We start from the raw sequence: 26,559 nt of genomic DNA, 5'->3' as shown, positions 1-26,559 counted from the left end.
GGGTAAAATACGAACGTGCGAGCAATTATAATGGATATGTTTAAACATATGGAAAATTGTCGACACGTAGCGAATATAAAAGGACAATTTGTATCACGATACTTGCAAAATCTAATTGGTAATAGTAAAATGACCTTCGGTGCCAGTAATATGTTGTCGTTGTTAAAGTTGGGTGCTAACGCGAGTTAAGCACTGGTGCATATTTTCTGATAATTAATATTGATTGTTATTTAATAACACCAGTATCGGCATATCAATTTCTCATAAATGATATACGAGCCAGTCATTAATCGCGTGACCATTCAAGTATAATGCTGTCGAATTCCATATAAATAACGAGCTACATTCTTCTTAATGGCATTTTCCACGTTTCGGAAATAATATTTTCGACTTTCGTTTACTTTCAACTATGTAAATTCTACTTTTATTTATTCCTGTGTTTGGGGTATAAAGAATATTGTAGTATTGAACTATAAAGTAACCCGTCTGAATAGGAGAATTCCGGTTTTAAAGATGCTCGAACATGGAGGAATTCGTGAAAAATACGTGACACGAACGTCCTGTATCATAACGACGCTCCCGAAACGCATTAGGCGTTCAACCTTCATCGGATTCGCCTAAATCACGGTCGGGGGATTCCCGTAGGGACTTAGATCGAATTTATACCCTCCAGTGGATATTTTCACAGGGCTTGCCGAGGCCGCGAATACGCTGCCGCTGTCGTGCACGTCTCTCAAGAGACGTAGAATGGTACAAGCGTCGGTAGCAGTCAACCCTCGGCAAGAACTTGAGAACAGGGAGAAAGGAAGTCGCTGAGACGCCATTCCACGAAATGAAGATGTATACGGAGGATAGAGAGTCTTTCATGAGATACATATAGAATATTGTTGCATTCGTACCATCGAAAGGGACATTAGGGTGTCTGATACCTGTAGCGAAAAACTCCGAAATCGACGCTACCAAATGTACTAAGATTGATACACGTTGCAATATATCTATGTCGCGCGGTAAATTCTGTAGCATCGGTGAATTTGGGCAAGTGAGATTGTTTGATCTTAGGTAAATAAAAGATAGGGTAATTGCGATCCTGTGTGTGCGCGAAGCAACATTGCAGAATGAATATCGTAGAATAGTTAGTATTCCGGGGTATCGACGAACTAGAATGGCATGTAACCATGGAATCATTATAAACGTTTCACAACCTTCTGCTAAATAATTTAATTACACACCATTCACGTCGAGGAATATTCAATCAAGGTTTTAATTGAAACTTTGTATTGTATAACGTTTTATTGAAGCTCGCATTTGTGGTTTGCCACGGGGCATATTCAGGGGAAACGATCGGTTTCATCTCGTTCGAATTTATTTCGTGACAAATCAATTAACACGTCGAATCTTTTATTGCGCGTAATTCGTAAAGTTCGTGTTCGAGGGCAATTTCTTTGTCTGATTCTGTCAACGTGGCGCTGAAAATAGCTAAGATAAGAAGGACAGGTGATATCGACGATTTATCGCCGCAGTAAGTTAGATAAAAGTTGACCGAGCACGACCGAGCCCCGGCTTGAAGATGTAATGAAGTGTACCGAAGAGATAGTCTCCGATTAACTTAATTACATCCCATTGGCTTTGACGTAGACTTCGATGCTCGACGACGTCTAACATCGGAAAAATCGTCGATCTCGTCCAACTTATTAATGCCGCTCGAATTACTTCGGATAACGATACCGACGAGCATCGAAGCCACTCGAACACCTTTGCGAATTCGATCGAGATCCAATTTCGATCGGTAATTAACTTAACGGTCGTCCGATTTATATCGCGCGAATTCCTAGTATATCCAATTTGTTCGCGATTTAAATCTGCTTCTATTAAACGAGCTATTCAAAATCGGGAGCCCGGTTTAAATATTCTGTTAAAAGGAATCCTTTTATGAAGTGTACTTTCCTTCTTCTGGAAACTTTTCATTTGAGGATCTTTAGCGTAACAAATGTAGGGCTCGTTGACTTAATTTTGTTACCGTAGCAGTGATAAGAGAGAGGTACGTAGGTGAAAGCGTACGCTTAATTCATTGTGTGTATAAATGAATGGAGATCGTTCCTTTATATAGTTATTGAACGAAATAAATCGAAAAAGGTAGAGTGGAACGAGTCAGAGAAAAACCGAAATGAATCGTTATGTTTATTATCGAACAGTTTTTATACGTAATATATTAATACGAATGATAATTTATTTGGAAATGTTCTGCTCGCGGGAACATGCATGATAAAATTTTAATTACGTATACGATTATTAGTACTCAGTATGTCGTAGTTGATCGATATTATCTAAATTTTATTATAATGGAATATCGTTCAACATTATTCAAATTTTATTATCTCTGGATATTATTTCAGTAATAATGATATCTCCAACTAAGATTGTAATTGCTTTGTAATTTCCATAAAGAAATTTTCTTTGTAATAAACTTTCTCTCCAATGAAATAATAAAACTTGGTTGCTTGTTTTAATCGTTCGTGGTAAGTGACCGCTCCAACACGAAAGAAACAGAAACGGCAGCATTTCCGGTGGTGTGACGTGAGTCGGAAACGAAGAGATCGAGGTTGGTATTCGGGTCGGAAGGGATCTCCCTTAAGCCGATAAGATTAATTTAATTTCTCGCCGCTTTCATCCGAATACATACACAATTACCCAGTAAAAATACGGAAAGATAATCCCCACTAATCGAGAAAGCTATATGAAATTTTCAGCAGTAACAATTTTATAATTCCCACCTTTCCTTCTAATTTCACTCGATCCATGTAATCGAATTTTCTTATGCAACCCAATTTTCATTCGAGGCAGTCGATCTCCTAATGAGATTTTTATACGTTTCGAGATAAATGCACGAAGTTGAGAAATGTGAACGTTTCGTAGATCGCGAAGTGCAAACAATTCATTTACGTTTCACGAGGCAAAAAAGAGTGCCCCGCTATATCGGATCTCGAGATGTCAACTAAATCAGCGAACGAATTGAATTGCAGTGGACAGTTTCCCGATTCTTTCCTTCGTATTCCTCTCTGTCGAAATGAGTTGCATGAGTGTATTTCGAAAGCTCTCCATCATTCCACTATTCGCCATTGTTCTCCCCTTCTCGAAAATTTATGTCACGTTTAACGTTCGAAAGAGACGATAAAGATAACGCAACAAAACCAGAAGCAAAAAGAGAAGAACAGTACGAAACGCAGCGATCTGGACACGAAGTTTACGAGTAAATGGAAACTGGCAATTTATCCAACGATTCCATGTGATAATTCGACGATTTCCACCATCGATATACAAATCTCGCCGCGAATCATACCATCGTGAAAATACGTTGAACAATCGAAAAATTTGTGGCACACAGTCTGAAGAAGGCAGATAAAGTCTCGCAAACTCGGTGAAACAACGACCGGAGAGAATGCGCACGGAAGCTCCAGCTTAAGACCGTGCTTATCATTCGTACCCCTCTTTTTCATTCTCTTATCTATCCGACTGTTTCGTTTATCCGTTTTATTCCAGCGAACTCGTCTGGAATTCCGTGTGAAATCGTCACCGATCGTCCAAAGATAACGCGAACGTTACTAAGTGGCGTTTTAACGTCTTCTAAGTGTACAGTAATCGAACAAGAGACAGATAAGCGTAAGAGCAGTTGGGAAAAATGCGACAGATATCTCAACTTCGTACTTCGTTAGACATATATTCGAATAAATAATTAATCGTGTCCGTTTTCAAACTTTAAAAACGAATTAATATGCGAATATCGATTGTAACAAAATCCTGTATAAAGAATCATAGTAGCCTTACCTAAGCAGGTATGAAGATTTAAATAAAAAGAATATCTAGGAAGAGAAATTGAAAGTACGCGATGAAAAATAAAAATGAGAAACTACGGTTTTGAACGCGACCGAGCTTGCGAATATGTATGTACGTGGAGTAGATGTTTTAAGTAATACGAGGAGTACGTGAACGATGGAAGAGCTGTTGAAAAGTGGGCAGAAGGAGAACATCAGAAGGAAAACTCGACCGAAGAAACCACCAGGGACACTCGGCTATTTTACACGATGCTGTTACGCACGTACAGCATTGTTTGCTCGCATAATAATTTACGTGCACATGGGAAACCTGTTAGAAAGACGTTGGTTCACGCGAACAAGTACTTAGTCTTCGTTTCGGGGAAAATACATTTGTAATTATATGATAGAATGTTATGCTATGTTTTATCTATTTGTATCATCGTCTATGATATTTCTAATCAAACCTTGCATCAGTTAGTTCTGTTGATGACATTTTCAACTCGTACAAGTAAGATCTAAAAATGATCGGTATCCAAGTATCCACGATGAATCTCGCGGTTACGAGACGATAAAAATTTAAAAAGCTCATGACTTGGACGATACAGGCCCATGTTAAATCCGCTGCATGGTCCTCGTTGCTTCAACAATTTTGTTTAATAACATGGAAGCTCGACCATCTTATAAGTCGCTCGCAGCATGAGCTTGCAATGAACCGGAACTACAGCTGATAAGATAAGAATGAAAAAAGCTGAGAGTATCTTGGTAAGAGGAAAGAATAAGGAAAACGGCTAACACGATAATGTCCGAGTTTGAATTCGATTCTAGAGAAAGAATTACGAAGGGAGAGCTACTTTTCTTTTCTTGGTTCGATAACCTTCGTTTTTTCGTTCAAACTCTTTCTGCTACTATTTTCTATCTCTTTATCGATGGCTCGGTTTCAGAAAGTATCAACATTTGCAATTTAAATTCTGTATTGTGAAACAATGATATATGTATAGCAGTGAATATAAGATAGATAGATAGAGGATATTAGAGTTTAGGATTTATGCACTACATAGTTGTTTCGAAGTTCGTAACAGAAAATATTCTTTGTTTCTGCTGCCTGGTTATTCGAAATTATACCCTTAAATTTTCAGAGATTTTAAAGAATTAAGAAAAATGCAATTCGTTTGACCATTTGCGTTTTGCGTTGTTAAAAATTAACAGTACCTTGTATATTTCATATTTGTTTCAGTCATATCGCACTTCTCATACATACACTGAAACTTTTAATAGCAAATTTTTAATATCAGTTTGTTTTATAGAATCGTTGTTTGCGTGCTTGCCTGACACTCGATTTTAAAACAAATTTTAACGAAACGTATCGATCGTCGACAAAATTTAAAAGTTTTGAGAAAATAAATCTCGTTACGATAAAACGAAGAAATTGATAAAACGACGAGGTTCTTCGTAACGCAGTCTAGTAAAGTGCTTTCATAAACTTGGATTTTCGCAAGACCTCAAAGAGTCCTGACCTTGCGTGTCATTCCCAGACTTTCCAGGATCCCTGGCTTGTTTGAAGGTAATTGAAAGTGCAGGAAGAAAGATGAAGAACGAGCGGGCCATAAGTTTGTCGAAAGACTTCGATAGACTTTCAACGAGTGACGAGCGCCACCGTGAAAATTATTCGCTCGAGATTGTTGCGCATAATATTAAATTTAAATTAATTATTATAATAGAAAAATTCAACGATCTATGGAGGAAGGAGAAGTAAAATTATGAAGGTATAATCAATTTTATTTTATTCCAGAATTCTTCTATTTTCAATCAATATAGTTCCTCTCTGCTTATCAGAAATTATCCTGTTACAATGTACAGACTATTTAGTAACCATACGCAATTGCAAAGTACTGGACTAACTATTCCAACTCTGACAATGAGTATTCGTAACACATAAGGAATGAGTTGTGTAACGAAGAACTTATACAGCTTAACTCGATTGAACTTTTAGCTGACTCATAAAACTAAATAAAGCTTCTGTTAATAAATTTATCTGTATTCTCTACAGGAAGCAGAAACTGTCAAATTATTTCTTATTCAAATGAAATTACTGGGACGTCAAGCGTTAAATCCGTCTAATGAACAAATTAGTTAATCGCTAACTTCCAAAACGATCAACTGAAATTCTAACATTGAACCATTCTAGCAATAAAAGGGAAGTTCGGTCGATGAGCCGAGGTTGCATTTATGTCTATTTTATTTTATTTTATTTATTTAAAAGTTTATTAGAAATTTCTAGATCCTTGAATTTCATTCCTATTCTATCGAAATTACCTTTTAGAAAATACATACATATATGGATCTATACGAACTATTCAGAAGCAAAACCTATCAGTTTCAACGAGATCGGTGCGATAGGGTTTTTAAACAATGAACGCAGATAGTACCAGTAAGTTGGAAATTACCAAATCATTCGATTTCTTTCCACGAAGCTGGTTCCACGTCAATTCGAACGACTACAGAAGCTTGGAAGAAATCCAAGTAATTTTCATGAACACCGCTCATCAGCTGTTCTTCTCTCAGTTCACGTAATACATTCCATTCGTAAGAAGCCCTAAGATTTTCACGGTGCTCCTATTCCCAACCTTCGTGAAAGCACGAGAGAAAGAAGAAGGCCGGGGGCAAAGTGAGGAAAAGAAAGAGGGTGGTACGTGTCGATACAAGCGCGTGTAGGCTCGTTTGAATAAAAGATCGTTTTGAGAATCAGCGCGCGACGACCTCCGGGGCGAGCTTTCTACCGTAGCAAAAATCGGGTATCGGCTGATGGTTAATTCATGGTGGCAAGATCCCGCCGGACGGGCCGAGGTAAAAAGAGATCCGATAGTGATAAAATACGTTTCGAGGCGTGTGCGCGCTCTGTTTTTCTCGCGCTCCGCTCTACATCTCTCCGATCGCCTTCAAATTTTCCCGATCATCTCTCCTGCCGTACACGCGTTTTATATTTACCGTTTGTACATCGTGAAAATTGATCCTGCTGCCTCGATTCACGGCGCGCTGTCGCCAACGGGTACCCCAACGGCGGGACTTGTTCGGAATTTTAAAGTCTAAACAAATGGCTATTGGAGTATTTAATCCGCCTGGCGTTTGCCGAAGTTTAAGCTCTTCAAACGAGCTGGAACAATTAAATGTAAATAACATCGTTTGGCAAATGGTATTGTAATCGATTTTATGTTACTTAAACGTTGAAGCGGCTTAAATTTGTTACTGTTAGCATTCCGTTAATCAAATTTCTGGAACATTTCTACGAATTGTCAATTTAAATCGTTCAATGATTAAACAGAAATTGAAGTTTCATTTCGCAAGTGACTCGTCTAAAATTATCTTCCCTGAAGTGTGATTACATCGTTCTATGATTAGTTTCATCTGGTCAGAGAAAACAAGAACCAACGCGAAGCATGTCGCAAGAGTTCGCTTCTTTCGTTTCGTTCGTTAAGAAAATTCGCAGCACGTGTCGATGGATTCTTGGAAAACTATTTTATACGTCAATTTCCAGAACTCTAAGAATACTGCACGCTCGTTCTAAACATTCCACTGTACTGTCGTTAACGATATTAGTGCCAATCATGCGATCAGAAATAGAAAGTAAAATTCCACGTCGATCGCCTTAAACGATGGAAAAATATTGCGATATAAAATGAAACGGAGAAAGCATTAAAATATTATTTGACTATCGCAAAACGAACTTATCTATCTATCATTTCACAACGAGAATAACAAATATATGGAACGTATTCCTTCGGAATTACTACCGCGACAAATGGGTATATGTCAATCCTGATTTTAGGCAGCTAGGTATAACTCCTCGGTTATATTCTTCGAACATTTTAGTGGTGACACATGTCGAAGCAGCCAGGATGCAACCATATCGAGAAGCTGCGTCCCTATTTTTACCGTTGACGATATCCAAACGCGACTAATATGACGTGACGCTCGAGAGAGCACTACGATATCGAGACATTATCATTATTGCAGGATATCGCGGAATAAGTTTCCGCTTTACATCGACAGATCTCCGCGGAAATCTCGCGGTGGAAATTTCGCACGGAAGTGCCGTGAACGCCATTAGGGAATCGAATGCAGCCACGCGCGCGCGCCAGGAAATATTTGCAAAGTCGTGAATCCCCGTTGTAGCCTCCATTTTGCGACTGAGAGAGAAACAGGTCGAAAGAGAGGAGAGACGAAAGGGCTAGTTTTACCATATTTCTATCACCTCCGGAAGAATCGCGCGCATTTCTCTTTTTCTTTCAGAGTTTATTCGCAGTGAGAATGTCACAGGGAAAGATCGCTTTTAATTAATATTATCTTGTCAACTTCGCCGATTCTCAATTAGAAATTGTTTTCAGATACGGAGCAAAAGAAACAGGAAAAATTGATTAATTCGTTTTAATCGAGAAAATCTATTCGATAATAGCAATTAGATGATATGTATAAATATATATAACACAGTCTTTGATCGTACCTCTAAAGGTATCATTACCGATACTTTGATCCTAAGTTCAGACGTTATTATATATAAACTGTCGTATGACGCCTTATTTCTTTACTTTCGATCGAACTTTTCCCAATATTCTATCCGTTTATTTGGAAACTTCAAAGATCGTCGAAACAAAAGACTATATATGGGAATGGTACTCACCACAGGCACCCTGATTCTTCACCCGTGTAGTTTTTCTCTCGAGGCAGCTGGTCTTCCGTAGATGGCAATAGTTGGTGTAGGTCATGTTGTCGGAGCCGCAGACAGGTTCAGAAGTCGAAGGACAATCTGTTGGACACTGGCACAAAGGTTTCCCGTTTTCCGACACAACGCACGTCGCACCCCAAGAACAGTACGTCTTTTCACAGGGTTCTGAAACGAGAATGCGATTGATTCATATCGTCGTATTTTGTTTAATGCATAGCGAAATGAAGAAAGAAGAAGAATCATATAGAGTAGAGTCGTGCAGTGCAGAGCAGCATACAGTACCGACTAAAATTAGTTCTTTCAGCAAATAGTAGCATTTTTGTTTGAATAAATAAAAGAATATAACATATTTCGGAGCCATATTGTTTATTAGATTGTCTTCGCTGTTCTGACATGCTAGAGGTATATTTTAATATTCCGAGTATTGAGAGTTACTTCTCAGAACTGATATTCTGTTTCTTAAGTAGATAAATCATTTTGTTCTCTTATATATGCTATATATATATATATATATATATATATATAGATTTATTAAGTGGTATAACGACCAGCCCCAGTTTTGCAATTTTCTTTTTATGTTATATATTAATTATTATTATTGAATTAATTAATTAAATGAATTAAGTTCCATTATTTTCTAAATTTTAATTTCTACCGACTCTAACCTTAGATAATAAGAAAATGTCTTAGAACGATCGCTACTGACTCTCCGTTAATGTTATTTTATATTTTTTGATAAATTAAAAAAAGCGTTAATCTGAAAAATTGACGATTGACGTTAAATTTTTCACAGTATAATATTTTTTGAAGTTTAATACAAATCGTAATACAATGAACGTTACTCGAGATCCAGTGAAATAAATAGATACCGATGGAGAATCAAATTTCGTTGGGTTTAAATTTCTGGAACGTGTAGTCGTTCTGGACGCGTTATCGATGATAATGCACTGAAACGCAATAACATTGCAGTGGAGAAATTTGAGTAGTGAAATTTAAATTTCGATCCGAAATTTTGCGTTATGGGCCGAAACCTAGCGTAACGTTACGAACAAAGGAAATATAAAAGTAGATTACCGATTACGAAAATCTCTCAAATATTCGTGGAAATTCTTCGAACGAACGCTATCGACATGGAAATTCAACGAAAGTTCTGCTCGATAGATATTTAATCAAATAATAAAGTTCTGTTCTACTTTTGCTTTACGTATTCACGTGATTACCCGCAACACGGGATTTCCATCACAATGTGTTCCACTCTCGTCATCCATGGCGTTCAATCACTCTGTCGTATCGATAGCTAATGTAGAGAGAAATATCACTTCGAGTTTTATCAATGTCATTTTACCTTTACCAACCATTTCGTTACATTTATGACATTAAAATGCAACCAACGTGAATATTTAAATTGTCACATATTCGTAATACTCGACATTTGATATAGTAAATTAGTGTCAAAGTTGGCGGAAAATTGGAAACGTAACAAAATCCAAGAAAAACGTTAATACTGTAAAGCTTGAATTCAAATTAAACAAACGACAGTAAAGAACTCAAAATGTAGTATAATCGCTAGTGTGTTATTCGAATTTTCACGAGTCGAATCTGTTTGAAATCCGACGGACATACAATAAGACTTCCTTAACAATTAAATCTGCGATTCTTCAGCCGTGAATGCTTCTCTTTAAGAATCCTTACATTCAATATCTGCAACTAAGAAACCGTTACAGGGAACAAGCTCGATTCCAATCCCTTTGTTTTCATTTCTTCCGAGAATTTGTCTGGATGTAAAGCCGATTCACGACGACGAGTATTAATTCGACCGACGAGAATTCGATACTAAATATAGATCCTGGCAATAAGAGAATCATCCTCTCTGACCCGTTATTCAACGTTTGCATTTTGAACGTGAACAGCTTTTCAAGTAATCGCTGCGTCGTTTCAGTAGCAGTATCAGTATCAAAGTAGCTCTGCAGTATTTTTCCTCCACAGGTCCCCGATATCTGAGCGATTAACTGAAGATCCAGGCTCAGCAACCTTTGACTCGCAATGAACCGAAACTGGGAACCGAAACTGGGAACCTAACACTGTACGCGAACCGCCATAGTAAATGCTTAAAATACTGATCAAAGAATTTGTTATTCCTTAATTGATTTATAATAGAAGAATTTTCAAAAATTTGATTTCGTTTTTATTAATAACATATACACACTAATATATACATAACAGATATATGTACATATATTGTTTTAATTAAACGAAATTGAATAACCGTTGAAATTTAATTAATGAGATACTAGTCTTTGTTTCCCATTAACGAGCTCGTCAATATCGAATATGATATTCGACACTGCTACTTTGACACAATTTTTTAATCGTTCGTCATCGAGTCGATTACGATAATCAGTTTTTAAAATTTTTATTTTCGAGAATAATTGCTTACATACATACTTACTGCCAAATTAGTCTGAAGTATCACACCCAATATTGACGAGCAACAGATTTCTCGATGAGAACAAAGATCTCATTAATTTAATTTCAATACTTATCTAATTTCACTTAATTAAAACGATATATGTATATCTATCATACATATTATTTTATTTATTACTAATAAATATATTAACAAATTATTAATAAAAAGTAAATCAAATTAAGAAAAAGAGTTTTATCGTAAATCTATGTCTGAAACAACAAATTCAATATTTAAGTATCTAAACTGTGGGGCCAGTGCTGTATATTAGGCAGAGTATTAGACTTTGCCCACTGCGAGTCACAGGTTACTTAATAATCACGCGCGGAGTGCAAGATGTGTGCGTGGGATGCACAATACTGATCTGGACTGCTAAGGCAACTTCGACCTTGTCTTAACGATCTCCTTTAACGAGATCCACGGAATATGCTTAAAGAGGAAAACAAAGAGACATTCGTAATAAAGTTCCACTCTGGATCCAGTAGGAGAAATTTCACGTTCCGAAAGAGAGTCGCGAAACTGAATTACTACAACGGAAATTCGTGTTTCGAAGGCTTGGAGGACAGTCGATAAGAAAACACCAATTAAAGGGAGTTACTCGGTGAAAATAATTAGCCTCGATCGTGTCGGGGAAAAGGAATTCCCGTTCGGCATCTTCAACGATGACTGCGTCAACGTTCTCCCTAGACGTCGTCTCCCATTCTTCCTTTTTCCTTTCTTTCTCGAGCCGTGTTTTTTTTTCTCCCTATAGAAAAGTGGATAGAAAAAGACACAGCGAAAGAGGAGAGGAAGAGAAAGGGGGAGTAGAGAAGAGAGATTCGTGGAAGCGCAATCAATTTTCCAAGAAAGTTGGCTTCAGCTCGGAGGAAGACCGCTGGGTAACCTCGACGGATAATCCGAGCACCGTGGTCATTAATATGGCGGACAAGTTGATCCTCCGTGAAAAAATCACCCGACTCCGCTAACCTCTCGGGTCAATCGCTCTGCCTCTCCACGGTGAGGGACTTTCTTCTTATCCCCGTGGACTTCCGACGGGTCGAATTCTCAACGAAACGAGCGACATTCGAGGGGTGTGGCCGAGATGGACGACATTCTCCGTACGGACGAAAACGGAATAGTCTGACAAAGATCCGTTTTTACCATTACAATGACACCTTTTCCTCTTCAACGGGATGCGAATGAATTGACGCGGGACCAGTCCCGGATTTGCGGTTTTGCCGTCATCCAGTTACTCGGAAGACCCTCTGGTCATGTACGCTGCACTCAAAGCGTCCGCCAGTTGTAACATTTCAAGGCGATAGCTTTTTTTCCTCAGCTGAGACAGACTTTTCTAATATTTCAACGTTCGAAAGGTGGAAATTTCTGCGATGCCAGCCATCATCGTGTATCTTGGACTATTTCGGATGAAAAACTCGAATCGAATGGATTAAACGAATCGGGTTGCAAACGTTAAAGTAGAGGGATTTTTCCATTTGTTGATATTTCGTGCGCCTGAATAATGCGCAACGTTTACAATCTCTGAAGCGCAAATTTTAGAAGCTGAAAAAAAAAACGTATAGATTCAAAACGAAAAATCTCACCGCACACAGAGGTTCGGCAAAATGTGTTGTCAGGATATTGGACGCAAGTTTAATTGGTAACTCGTAGTTTGTCCTATCGATTCAAATGGTCGAAAACAATCACAGTAATGAACGTGTTTCACTTTTGTCAGTTTTCCCGTTAAAAGAATTCGCTAGAGTGTGTATGATTTTAATCGAGTCAATTCCATGTTTCTAGCTAATCGTTTACACCAAATCGTACAATCACACCATTAGAACCTTCGAAAAACTAACTTCGAATTCCGATCTCTCTTATTTCCCTGACAATATTTTGTGATTTGTCGAATTTCCATTTTCCACTTTATCGATTATAATTACACTAGACAAACACTACGACCATAAAATTACCACTTAACATTTCTGGTTTCAATAGATCAGCATACAAGATTCACGTAATTATTATCAACCGAGCAACCATTCATTCGTTAAGATAGTTTCTGACAAAGCAAAAGGAAAACTCACTTTTCTCGTTCAATGTGACGCCTTCAGATAACTGCGTGGCTTTGAAAAGTGGTCGTTGGCTTAACTTCCTCTTTATAGTTGCGAGAAAACCATGCAAGGTAATTAACGTAATCTGTCATGTATCGCGGGAATTCGTTTAAGCTTAACGATGCGATCTATACGAAATACGTATCGCCAAAGGATCTTCGTACCTACTTCGGGCCATAGATATTCCCGGAATGGGGTTAGCTCCTTTCTTGCTATACACGCTGATGCAATCGCCGTGATACGATCCATATTTCACGTAGTTTATAACAACGGAGAAGGGGCACTTTACTACGTTACGGTAAACAGCTTCACGTTAAGTAGCAACGCGCCGCTTATAGTCAGCCAGTAGTAACAGTCAACGCTTTGAGTATTCGATCGCTTGCTACAGATACTCTTCCTATTTTCTACTTTGTCAGTGTTCGTTCCTCTTCGTTATTTTTAGGGGAATTTAAAAGGAGAATACGACTAAAATTTTGATTGCAAACTTAAGGATTCTCTTCATGATTCGTATTTCTATCGATCGTTTCTACTTGAAATATGAAAGTGGAATTCATTAGAGGAATTACGTTAGTGTTAATGCAAGATTTTGATAAACTATTTGGAAACGATAGCCGATGATCATTTTCTCTGCCATAAATCCATTTATTTGTAATCCTATGCGCTGAATAGTTTCCATGTTAATTATTTTAGCGATTTGGCTGCCAAGAGAAATTAATGGTGAACTGATCTGTTTCTCGTACAAGGTTAATACATAATAAAAGATGTCATTGATGGACATTGATTGGCATGTTTTTTTGAGGTCATTCGAAATGAGCACGTTCCAATAATGCTCGCAAAGTAATGCACGCGTAGCTTGCGAGGAATTCCAATGTACAGTGACGATCATCAAGCTGGACGCTCGATGAAGTTAATTAATATCAAATACCAACGTATCAACTTCATAAATTTTTCGTTGGAAATCGCTTTGATGTCATCCAAGCGACATTTCGTTTCGCAATATCAAGAGTGGCTCGGCAGGGAGAGAGACGAGGTTTGATTCGTGTGGACCATTCGACCGTACCGTTTACGAGCGTGGTGCATTGACCGATTCAAAGGCAGTTTTTCATGAAACACGTTGAAAATTCAATGTACTCAATGACTTTCCACTCGAAATATCGATCATCTGTATTAAAATGATGAATTAATGTATGAAGCGGCCGGAACCGTGCGTTCATTATCACGCAAGTGCGAGAATGCAAACTCGTCCGAACGAAGTTTTAGATACGACACGTAGGGAAGCGGCTGTTCTATGATTTTTTCCGCATTAATCATCTACAGTTACTCAATGAGAAAATCGTTGCTTTTATTCGCAAATTAATTGCAGTCAGATAAAGCCTCGAGTTTAATGAATTTTTATCGTCACTTTAACTAACTTTTACTAGCATTTTGTAACGTCAAGTTATTTCTGACTCGACGTGACGTCTCGGTTAGACAATAAAGTAAGTCTATAAGATTTTTGTTGAACGTGTTATGAGTACAAATTCCTTGGAATCGACTTGCTCGATTTTCGCGACAGTTTTCATGACAATACGTGTTTGAGGAACGAAGATTGTGTCGCGAAAAGATCGTTCGACAATCGACGTCCTTTAACAACAGCCATTACCCATACGACACGTCTTCTGTATCGTCGTTTACGATCATTTTAAACTACCGTTATGTTCGTATAGCGTCGACAGTGCATAACTGGGCACTCGTATCGTGATAAGGACGCGGTAGATAACGGTGTGTAAGGGTAGTTCCGTGGCACCCTTACAGCTGAGATTCTACTGACCGATAACGTGCTAATTTCCCCCAAGGTTGGATATATTTCGTGTACACGCCATTAACAGCAGCGTTTAATTAAATAACATTTTCGTCGAGAAATTAATAAGTCCAAGCGTCACGCAGCGCTAATGACGTAAATAAACGTTGTTGTCAAAACGTCCGTTTATCGCAGCAACGATAATAATTCAGAAAGGCGATTTATTCGACACCGTAAACGGTATAATTCTCTGGGTTAATGTAGCTTCCAATTTTCTAAATAGCATTAAGGAATATTTAATAGAAACCGCCGAGAAATATCACCATTTAGGAAAATAATCTAGAAATTTGTATAAGAATAGATAATAACAGCGATAAAATTACTCGAAGAAAACTGATTATCCAACGATCCCTTTGTATCGTCGAAAACGTAATAGCACTTTCCAAATTCGATTGCTTTCGTATTTACTAGTTTCAACTGATGCAAATTATATTCTGTTTCTCGAAACGGTATGTAGTCATATATATCGAATGCAAATGAAATTTGGAAACTCATACGCGCAAAGCAGATCTCATGATTCGGCATCATGTTAAACGCATCGTGGTATGTCAATTAATTTGTCACTGACACACGCGTAGCGCGGATCTAACGTTATTTGTACCGACGGTATAATGGAATATTGATTCGGTATGTGCGTCTTAATAAAAGTATAACAAAGAAGATTAAATAGGATATGTTCAACAAAAGAAAATAAATATAAATACGATCTCTTTCTACGAAATTAAAATTTGATTAAAATCTCTCAGGAAAAATTCAATCAAGGAATATTTCAAAATAGAAAAAAGTGCATCGATTTTTCATTTTATTTTATCCATTAATATCAATCGCGTCAAATTTAATACCCTCTGAACGTGACTTCGATTTTTGCATAGCCGCTGTCAAGTTTCATGTCGTACGTCATAAAAAGCATCGCGTATTCGGTAGAAAAACGTAGGGAAAAGATGATCGCGTGAAAAGAAGCATCCTTTCGGTTGTTCGATTCGTGGCAGTGTCGGTTTCTTGCAGGTGGCTCGCATTTTCTTGGCAACCCGATCATCCGTCATGATCCATCTTGCTCGTCTATCGAATGGAGCACGGCTACGTTTCTTCGGAGAAACCGTCAGATCGCATACGTGCACGTATTCCGGAAGAGTAATGGCTATCGAGCCAGACGTGTCTGCTCCGGGCATTAGTAACCGCTAATCCGTGGCACATTATGAGATCGAAATTAACACACAGAAATTCAAGGGGATTATATGATGTACTGGAAAGTATACACCGCCGTCAGCGTTATATCGCGCAAATATCAATTTTAGCTACGAACGACATAAATGCTTGTGCTTCTGTTAAATTTCGTTTCAACGAAATTGCGTTATGAAATTAATTCGCGATAAGAAAATGTAGAAAAAAAAATAGACGCTAACGAGAATAATTCGAAATCCAGATTTAGATAAATACAAGTTTTACGATTCCAATTTTAATTACCATTTTTATTAATTAAAATTTCGTGGTAATTAAAATTTCCACGAATCACAAATCAAGAGACTTTGTGATTACCTTTAAAAAAAAAGAAAGAAAAACAGTATTAATATCGTAAAATGGAAATGTGGTCATAACAATGAAATTAGCATCGTTCTTAATAATTTGCACAATAACACTGCAACCATAAAAGATATAACTTAGAAAACACGAAGTTGGCACCCCGTTGGGGGTAGCCACCCACATGCTATATTTATTTTAATTTAATTTTATTTTTTTTTTTATTACCAATGAGATAGAACACCTTACCAAATGTCCTTCAGGACAAATTGTAAAAACCAAAATAAACTATAAAAAACTAACACTGCAACAGCGAAACTTTTGCAACGGTGTTGTTAATCACAGTTGGCTACAAGTTCCAGTCGAAACATGAAATACGCGATCGAATAGCAACGGTAGTGATCATTTCTTATGCCAGCATTTTTCATGATGACTGCACAAATAATCTTTAATCGTCATCATTCTGGGATGAAACTTCGTTCGACGAGCGCAAGAAACGCCGCAACGGATCAGGAAATCCAATAACAGTGGAAAGCGGCATTCCTCCATGGTTCATTAACCAGGACAATTATTATCCGATTGTTGAAAGAGCAAACTCGATCTGAGCATGGATTTTCTAGTTGCGAGAGCGAGTATGATTATCCGACATGCCACTTGATTAGTCCCCACGAGCTTGTCTATCGCTCGATGCTCGACTCAGCCCCAACGTTCCGCGTAGAACGCGTCTCTTCGATGCACATCGCCATTTCAACTTTTAACTTGGGCCCGCGACTCTCTCCATACGAATACAAATTATTCGAATAAACTTCGCTAATTATCCGCGTTGTCCGTTCACCCTGGAGATCGCGTTTTTACTCTTGTCCTTTCTCTGTCTGCATTGGGATTACCATTGCCCAGGGGATCTTAACGCGAATGGGATAACAGCGAAAGCAGGTACTCAGAACCTGGAGAAGTCAGAAGAAATTGGTTGACAAACAGATAGAAGATAGATTTAGTCGTAGAAAGAAATACATTGGATGTAAGAAATTGTAAATTGATAACCACTGAGGAATTTTAATAGTAGAGAGAGTATGCGAGAGGAATCTTAATAATTTACGACTAATAAGTGGACGTTTCTCACTAATTCTTACTTTTAGGAAAATCAGATGTTTTAAATATGTATAACCGATGGGAATTGGGAACTTAAACTCTAATAGCAGATATTAAAGGAAAAGGAAGTAAATGTTTTGCGAGTAATGGCTTGTAATTGACAAGTAAGTGACAGTTTACGAGTAATTGGAAAGTGAGTCGACGATAAAAATAGCAAAAACGGCTTAAAATCTATCGAAGATTACTGTTACCGTTTGTGGAACTTTTCTGTCTTCCTTAAGTATCCCATATTTTTAAAAAATACATTTTGTATATTTTGCAAATATAAAGATGAGAAAATTATTTGCAAAAATAAAGATGAGAAAAACATTATTCAATAATATATCTATTTCTTCATATACGACTTCAAAAATTCTCTTAAAATCGGTGAATAAAATAGTAAAGTCCAATATTGAGTCAATTTCAGAACGATTTACTTGCGTCAATCGCAACCGATGGAGCTGTGTCGTCTGACTAAATACGGCCCACATACTACTGCAAATACTTCCAACTCCGCAAGCTGCAATTAATCGGGTCATCGAGTCGATCGAAGTTGTAATTGTTGTTATAAATGAAGAGAACGTAAAAAGACACGAAGGAGAAATCCAATCTGCGACGTTTTCATCAAACTGACGTTTCATTTCACGTTCTTTTAATACTTAAGTGTCGCGGGCCATAAAACCCAAGTTACGTATAATTTCCTGGCTACGATTAACTATGCTAAAACATACTTTTGCCGAACGAACGAGCGAAATCTTGGCCGTATAGCTGCAATTACAAACCGATTAAATTTTATTCCGCGTGTAACATTACGAGACGTTTTTACTCGCAATCTCGTTGGGAAATTACAAGGCTATTCGCAGTGAACGTGTTATTAAAAAGTCCAACGATCATTCGAGCCCGGTTTTTAATATGGTCAAACGAATGCATCGGTACTTCAAGAAGTTGTCAATTACTAGAAGTTTATCGGACTATCAACATCAACGAATAAACGCCGAACTGTTGAAAATTCCAGCCCTGTGGTAATTACTACTAAATACGTCAAAACGTTCTCACATCCTCAAATGCGATCTCCATGCGCTTCTCTGTAACTCCGGTAACCATATAACTTGCTTACGAAATGAATTCAAGTTCGACAGCCTTAAATTTTTAAGGAAAACTTATATACGATAAGCTAATGAATACAAGAAGCGTCCATTTTCTAGTTCAATATTTATAGAAAAAATGTAGGGTTACTAAATATTTGTCAAAAATTACTCTAGTAAAGCAAGATCGAGAACAGGCTGAATCCTCGTGAAAGGATCACTCAAACGCACCGACTCGACTCTGCAATTTCCACTTATATCTTGATCACTGTAACAGCCCATCAACCCTCAAACACAGTACACGTCTCAAGCTTACCATTTTACTCTCCCTATAGGGACTCTGTCAAGGGAAGCTCGCCAGCTAATTATCTCTTCGATCTGACTTCTCATCTGCGGAATCCTGCGCGTTCTCATCCACCCTCTTCGGGATCTTCCGCTTCGATTTCTTTCAAATGTTCGCCCCCCCCCCATTTCTTCTACTTTACCTAAGGGAGTTCGATCCCTTTGATCAGGAAACTACGGCTGACGAGGCGGTCCGTATTCTTGGCCGGAACGAGGAGATGCAGAATCGTTTCCTTTCATCGATAGAACCATTCGAGGGATCATTTATTAGCATTAAATCGACCGCCCGTTTCCGTGCCGTAGCCAATTATCCGGCACGAGTGGATCATCCAGGAGCTGTTATACCGTAAATGATTCGATTTAAATAGGAGGCAGAGACCTTCCGTGGCTAATTGCAGCTGAGAGAGGTAGAAACACTGGGCTACGTGTATTCAGCTACGATGTTACGCGAATCGATCGTTAAACGAATTGAAAAGGACCATCATCCATTTTTATTCCGCCCACTAGTCGAATATTTTTTACGTCAGCCTACATCCCGGAAAGAGCATCGATCACGACCATTTCGATGTCGACTTGTAACAGATCTCGAATTGGAACGGGTCAACTTGACGTCAACATCAGCCTTGCATCTCCACCGACCGTTTTAGAATCCACTCCAAATCTGTAATTCTTTAAAACGTCGCATTGTTTAAGTTGAAGATCGAACGATGTTGTTCGCAAAATGTGCTTCTTAAATTTATCGAGGCTTCAAATTCTGCTATTTCGAGTGCCGATCAATAGCGTTAATTTTAAATGGATCGAGTTAATGAAAGTGAAAGATATAAAAAAACCAAGAAGCTAATTATACGTTAACGAGACGATAAAAGAAAGATCGATAGCTATACGTAAAGCGTTCTGAAAGTAGGGCGGCCGGAATGATACGCCAATTTACCACCTTTTTACTTGTTATCTAAAAGTGGAAATTCGTTCGCGCCTTCTTTCTCTTTAAACTACTAGCCCGAGTTCAGGTTACAAATCTTAAGGGAGAAATGGAACGGGGTATCGTATCTTTCCAAGAAGACTTTCGTTTAAGTAAAGCAGGGCTGAAGGATTCCCCGTAATTACAAGCCAGAAAGAAACTTCCGGCGTTCGAAGAAAGTACTCAGACAGCTTGCCGCCTAATGACACCGGTATCCGTGGCGAGGCTCGGCCACGATCCGGTTACGACATTCTAAAGCAGGAGGGGACGTTAAAGCGATGCGACGCGGCATGGCGATGCAAAACGGAGGGAAGCTTTGGGGTGGTTGAGAAGATTCGTGTATCGTAAAAACCGGCGAACAGCTCGTGGCAACTTCCTTCTTCGCATTTCAGCCGACATTAATCCTTCATGATCGTATAAAAAAGTCTCCTTTCTCTCCTCTCGTTGGCGCGGCCGAGGCCAAGTCGGCCTAAACGAGAGGAAAAGGGGTTCCAGTGAGAAGAGGATGGAAAACATTGAGCGTGGCCACCAATGCGGCTCTAAGTTTAATCGTTTTTAAAAACTCATTCAGACGAGAAAGCGCGGTACGCCGTTCATGAAATTATCCTTCGAGGAAATATTGCGAGAGGTATTCTTGTCCACGAGTCGCCGTTTTTCCCATCATCCCCCATGATAATCACTCCTTCTTCTTTGACTGCGAACTCGGCTCAATTACTCGTGATTTCTTTTACAATTTACCTCATCGAGAATCGATCTTTAATAGAACGTCACGAAGAGGCAGAGAGGCTGTAACGATTTATATATCAAGCTCTAGCTCGATACCAGACTCTGTGTTTCAATTTACGTTCCTGCAATTTACGTTCACTTGCTTCTGCAAAGCGAAGAAAAGTATCAAGAATTACTTAAACCGACGATCGTCCATTGTGTCGAGTGCTAAGAAAGTTTAATACTTTGAAGAACGTTAATTTACGTAATTATGGTAAACGCGATATTGAATTCTGGTTAAATTTAGATTGATAAGAATCACGGTTAATGGTTATTGGGAGATAGAGGATATCGAGATTCCGCGTGGATCGCATATATCGAAGGTATCAATGTTGGCTTACCACGCGATACTATAAATGAGGTTTACGAGCCTCTTATTGGGTATAAATACACGGATAATTGGTCGGCATCGAGATGATTATACGAAACGATGATTTTATTTGTTTCCAGGGATCTCAATCAATTTCAAGTAGAAAACTCAACAACTAAAGAAACACACGATCTCCGTGCGCACCGCAGACATCAAATATTTACTTCGTAAACTACGTTGGTAATTTTTTATAAAATACATAGCATTCTAGGTAATGTAAAGTTGTTCAAAAATTCTCCATTTCCAAGTTACGTTACTTTCGTTTAAACTAAAATATTTAATACTCGTGGTATCGTAACGTGAAATTCTTTGCTGAAATTTTTCACGTTTCGCTGCAACAAAATGTTTAGTTTCGTAATCGCGTAAAACTATGCAACCTGGCATTCGGTATTTACCTTCGTTACTCGAAATCTTTGCGCAAACACAATTGGAAAAGTTAAGAATTACGTTCGGCGGTGAGTTCAGCAAAGTCAGAGGTAACCATAGTCGACTAGCATGGCGATATATATATATATATATAGTTAATTATCACGGACGGTTCTATTTACGCTAATTACTTTAGGAGCGGAGAGCTGCAGCAGTGATCGATGCACACTGACTCGTAATTAGTATACGTACGTTCACAAAGATAGCGTGTATACACTTTCGCGGTTCCGCCATTGTACAAACGAGGAAACCAAACTCGAATATACAAGGCGCATCAGAAATAACTCTGTAACATCCGAAATCCGCGAACGTAATTCGATATAGGCCGGGGGTAAATTCTCCGATAAAAATTGCGTGGATGTAGCTTCATCACTGATGAAATATCAATAGCGAACATTCTACTCACGTAAAATACTTGATCAAAGAATATGGAATTTAAAATATCCGAAAAACCTCAAACATTGAAAGAACGAATATCGAAAACGAGTATAATAAAACTCTGTTGTTCGCTTTTTAACGCACTGTAAACTGTGTAAAGCAGATTTCGAAATGAAAGGTTTGATAAAAATTATTAAAATTTTCATCTTTTTCCAAAACAAGTGAAAGATAATTGGATAGATAGTTTCAAAGAGGGATGAAATTTACAAAGACTTGCTTCGACGACATCTTTCCACTCTTTAAAAATATCTGAAATCTTTAATCTCTAAAACTGTATCCTGCATACGCGTGTAGTATTCGTATCTGTACGACTTAGGTTAAACAATCCTTCGCTGGAAACCGAGCACGGTGCTTCGAACGGTATATCTGAAAGTTCCACGGATCGAAATTCGCCGAAGAAATAACCAAGCAAAAGGAGTAACCTACATATTTGCGGAAAGAAGAAAGCCGGATGGGGTACGGTTCACCGCGATGCTCGTGAGGCATCTTCCACTTTATGCAGGCGCGCCGGGAAGGGTAGACGGGAGGAAGAATTCCGATACCTTGGAGCGTTACTTTCAAAGCGGTTTATAAAGCTGTACAAACACGCCGAGTGAACAGGAAGTGCCCGAATCGTGTCGGCGCGATACTTTTGCTACGTCTGCTGTATGTAGAGCTATGTCCAACTATACGCGAATATGGAAACAGGCTAGATTTATAATGGCCATTCAACGGTCGAGACGCTGGTATAGTGAAGGAAAATCCAAAACGAAACGACCATCCTAAAAATCGTTAAGTCGAGGTCATCGTACATCTGATCCCAAATAATTGGTATTTGACTACACATCTCTTCTTGCATGCGGCGGATCTTAGTAAAAGACCCGCGCCATGCAGGATAGTCAGCCTGAAAATGGAAGAGCATGACATACGTAAGAGCTAAGAGGCGTAAACGTAGAACTCTTTGTGAGTGACACAAAGTGATAATGAACGAGTAACAAAATTTGTCACTCAGAATTGCATACGTTATTAAATAGGCGGAGCTTCACTTGCACGAGTAAGTAAGGACAGATACTTTGGCAAATTGGAAGATAGACGATAGTGAGACGTTAATTCTCATATACACACATGCAGATATATTGCTCGACCCTGATGTTATACGATCGTCCCGCATGACACACCAAGGCTACAACGTCGGTGCTGTCGCTGTGGAAGCATCGTTATACTTGCCAACTGAGACTAATTACCAATTCGATCGAGTAAGACCTGATGCTACGCCACTAAGACGTATGTACGTACCTATGTTAAGGTGTTCTTGTTGTATACACATGGTGAGTTTCACGTTAATTCTCAGAACGAAGAAAACTCGGCAATTCTGATTCTACGAAGCAACGAGATTTCTTCATTTTTCTACGGAATTAAACGTTAAAGCATTAACAACGTTATGAAGTTTCATTTGTTGAAGAACAAATAGGTTTAGCAGGTTTACGTTATACTTTCTCAAATCCTTTGATGTTTTAAGGGAGTAAATATCAAGAGGAGAATCTTAATTGAGAATGTTTACTTCGAGTGTATACGTACTTCAAACGTATGCTGTTATTTCACAACTTTATGATGCGAGGTCTGTGAACACGTCTAATCGCTAATGCATTTTAAACGAGTTTCCACGTCGGATCGATATTTATGGTCAGCAAGAGTCAGCAGTCTTTCTGTAATTTTCTTAGAAACAAGGAAACTATAAAGTGTTTCCAACAATACGACTCCGTGTTTATTGACCATGTTCTTTCCTCGACCATTCCTTTTTTTTTCCTTCAAAAATTAACTTGATTAAAATCATCCCGAGGAGTTAAGAAACTTATGCAAATTCATATTTTTACAAATTTAGCGAAATAAATGGAAAATTAGAGCGCCCAGTCGAAAAATTCCAGGCTACCGACCATTATCCTCTGACTTATGGTCATAAGATGCCACCGATACCGTGGCATCGTCGAAAAGGATCGATAATACCGGGTACTAAACGTCGCCTGCCACTTCTAAATGTCTGAATGTATCGATCGACGGCGGGAACGATGAAAATCGCGATACACCGGCTGGCAAACGAGCCGGACTCAAGCATCCACGGACCGCTCGGTCATCGAGCTTTCCCCTTTCGAACGGAAGGTTAGGTCGGGCCGCAAAGCGGGTTAGGATAGGTCAGCACAGGTCGATCGGGCCGCGTACGGCAGCCTGCGTTTTACGATGGCGGCGCGACAGCGGTTGCTGGCCGTAGGGTGAGCGGAAGGGGTGGCTGGAGGGCGAGGCGAAGGTGGTTCACGGTACTGGTCGAACCGCAACCTCACTCTCCGCAATTACAATGCTAATTCCGCGTACACACGGACTCCTACGGTTAATCGTCGTGCGATTTTCTTTGTCCTTAAGCCACCGGCATCGCGCGGGTTCGCGCGATTATCGCGTGCTATAAAACGCGTACACGCAATGTGGATTCCGTAAAATTCCGCGACAAGTGCCCCTAACGAGCGTAAAACTCGGCCCCTCGCGGCGTGGCGATACGGTCTGATGTGGCGGTAACGATGGTGTAAGTGGTGGGTCTCGTTGTGTGGAAACACGTTGATATTAGGGTTGGTTCACGGGAAGTGGTTTGAGGTATGATAAATTCGATGATCGTAGATATTTGCCTATGTGAAATTCGTAGTATTTTCCGTGCTTACCATATCTTTACTATGGAAGTGCATGTAGACCCAAGTGAACTTTGATTTTGTCCCGTTATTTATCACGCTGTTGTTAAAGAAGTTGTTGAATATTTTCGACGTCGCTTTACATGTATGCGAATGCATAAGCGCATTTTATACGTTGGTAATTTTCGTCTAACTAGTCGCTCGGCTGAAATATTTATGTAAAATATTCTATTAATATTTATAGAATGTTTTATTTATATCAATATTCATATTACTAATATTCCACTAATATTTGGAAAATGGCAATAGAATATTTTACGTAAATAATAAATCTATGGGAAATATATTTAAAAAATATTTTGTTGTTCGACCCGTATGTGCAATTAATTACACTATACGTATGCAGGATAATTAATTTTTTCCCGTTGAAAAAAAGGTCTTTTGTATAGTTCTATTATGTGTAATACCTTGAAATGAGCAGGTAATTGCATGGATTATTACACGAAGTTTGTTCTTACTCGCTTTCCTTCTCCAGCATAATAGGTGCGGTGAATCCTATTAGAGTTTCAAAAAAATCCTCTTTAAAAACAATATGCACAGGAATAAGATGCACAGAAATACAATTGTATTACTTCGACTTCTTTTATCCTTTCGCCCATACAATTTACCAAAGAAATGAACTTTAAACTTCGCTAAAAATACAAAGCAAACATCCAAGAAGCAGTTTCGGGAATTCAGATGTATATCACGTCCTTGAATTCATTACATTCGTTTAAGTCAGCCGTTTACAGGCAAGTCTCTAACAACAAAACGCGTGAAATAAAATTAAACATCCAGACTCTTTATTTCACGCGGACATTAGCGTTACTGTCACTAAAAAGCTTGGCTTGTCCCTTCTTCCATCTACAAATGCTTGCTATTAATATCTCGTTATAACAATGCAGCGTGACATCTCGCGTTACGTAACATCGCATCCGAGGAGTCGCGTCGCACCGTCTATGCCCTCATATTATATTCCTTTTTAGAGGTACACAATGGGCCGCGTGTCACGTTGCATAACGCAACAACATGTACATTTGCACGTAGCATTCTCTCCCCTATCTTTTGTCCTCTTTCTACCTCTGCGTCTCAATCGATAGCTGTCGAAGCGCAGAAAGAAAAAAGAAAGAGAGAGAGAGCCTGAATCTAAAAGTATCGAAGTACCGATGTACTATCGTCGATACACTCTGTGCCCCTCCGTCTCCACCAACGGAGACACTGAAACGGCTAATTAATTAGTCCAGGGGTAGGCGTAACCCATCCAGCGATTATGTAACGGCTGACAGCCAACGGGATACCGTAATTACATTGGCGCGGAATATTCAATTGGATACCTAACTCGCTAATAATCGACACGATGGTATTAACGGAGCATGGAATATTGATGACCGTACTAATTTCATTCGGTGAAGATCTTTGAGGCGCCCCATGGAAAATTAATTTCCCCGGAACGACTGCTTCGATTCACTCGCAGCTTATTTATTCAAACGTATTCCTTTTAACAGGATTTCCACGTATTCCTCTCTTCTAGGACGTACAAATATATGAAGTACAATTATATATATACAGAGCGACCCCTTGTTCTATTCGTTGGATATTTCGAGATGCGATTCTCTCGAAATATCCAACGTGCCGCGATGATTCACGTAAATAAGAAATAACGTTTCATCTATCCAGGGAGAGCTTCTCCTTGCAGATGCATGAATTAATGATCGTTTGATTTACAGGTCAGTATGAGTGCGAAGAAAAGACGGATTCTTTAAGTATTTATCCGCTCGTGGAGTGTTCTGTTCGCGTAACCGGAATGAATTCATTAAGTTTTAACATTCGTACCGGTCGAACGTGGCAATCTCGTCCCTGCGGATCTTGGAGTACTATAATATCACTTCTGACCTCCGAAGAAGGATACTCCT

At 38.8% G+C, this 26,559-nt stretch overlaps 1 protein-coding gene across 10 annotated transcripts in view; it reads right to left on the bottom strand.

Annotated features, from left to right (window-relative positions):
* The window catches only part of LOC132914018 (agrin-like), a 384,730-nt gene that overhangs the window by 108,216 nt on the left and 249,955 nt on the right, over positions 1-26,559 (bottom strand). For all 10 annotated transcript variants that reach the window (XM_060973299.1, XM_060973381.1, XM_060973463.1 and 7 more), the window contains one exon: positions 8,488-8,697. In XM_060973299.1, coding sequence (XP_060829282.1) covers positions 8,488-8,697 — 210 coding nt within the window. The remainder of the gene's footprint in view (positions 1-8,487; positions 8,698-26,559) is intronic.

This window comes from Bombus pascuorum, chromosome 1 (assembly GCF_905332965.1).
Source record: "Bombus pascuorum chromosome 1, iyBomPasc1.1, whole genome shotgun sequence".
In the NCBI taxonomy this organism is placed as follows: domain Eukaryota; kingdom Metazoa; phylum Arthropoda; class Insecta; order Hymenoptera; family Apidae; genus Bombus; species Bombus pascuorum.
The sequence above is the reverse complement of the archived record's forward strand: the minus strand, read 5'-3'. Positions and strand labels throughout refer to the sequence as shown.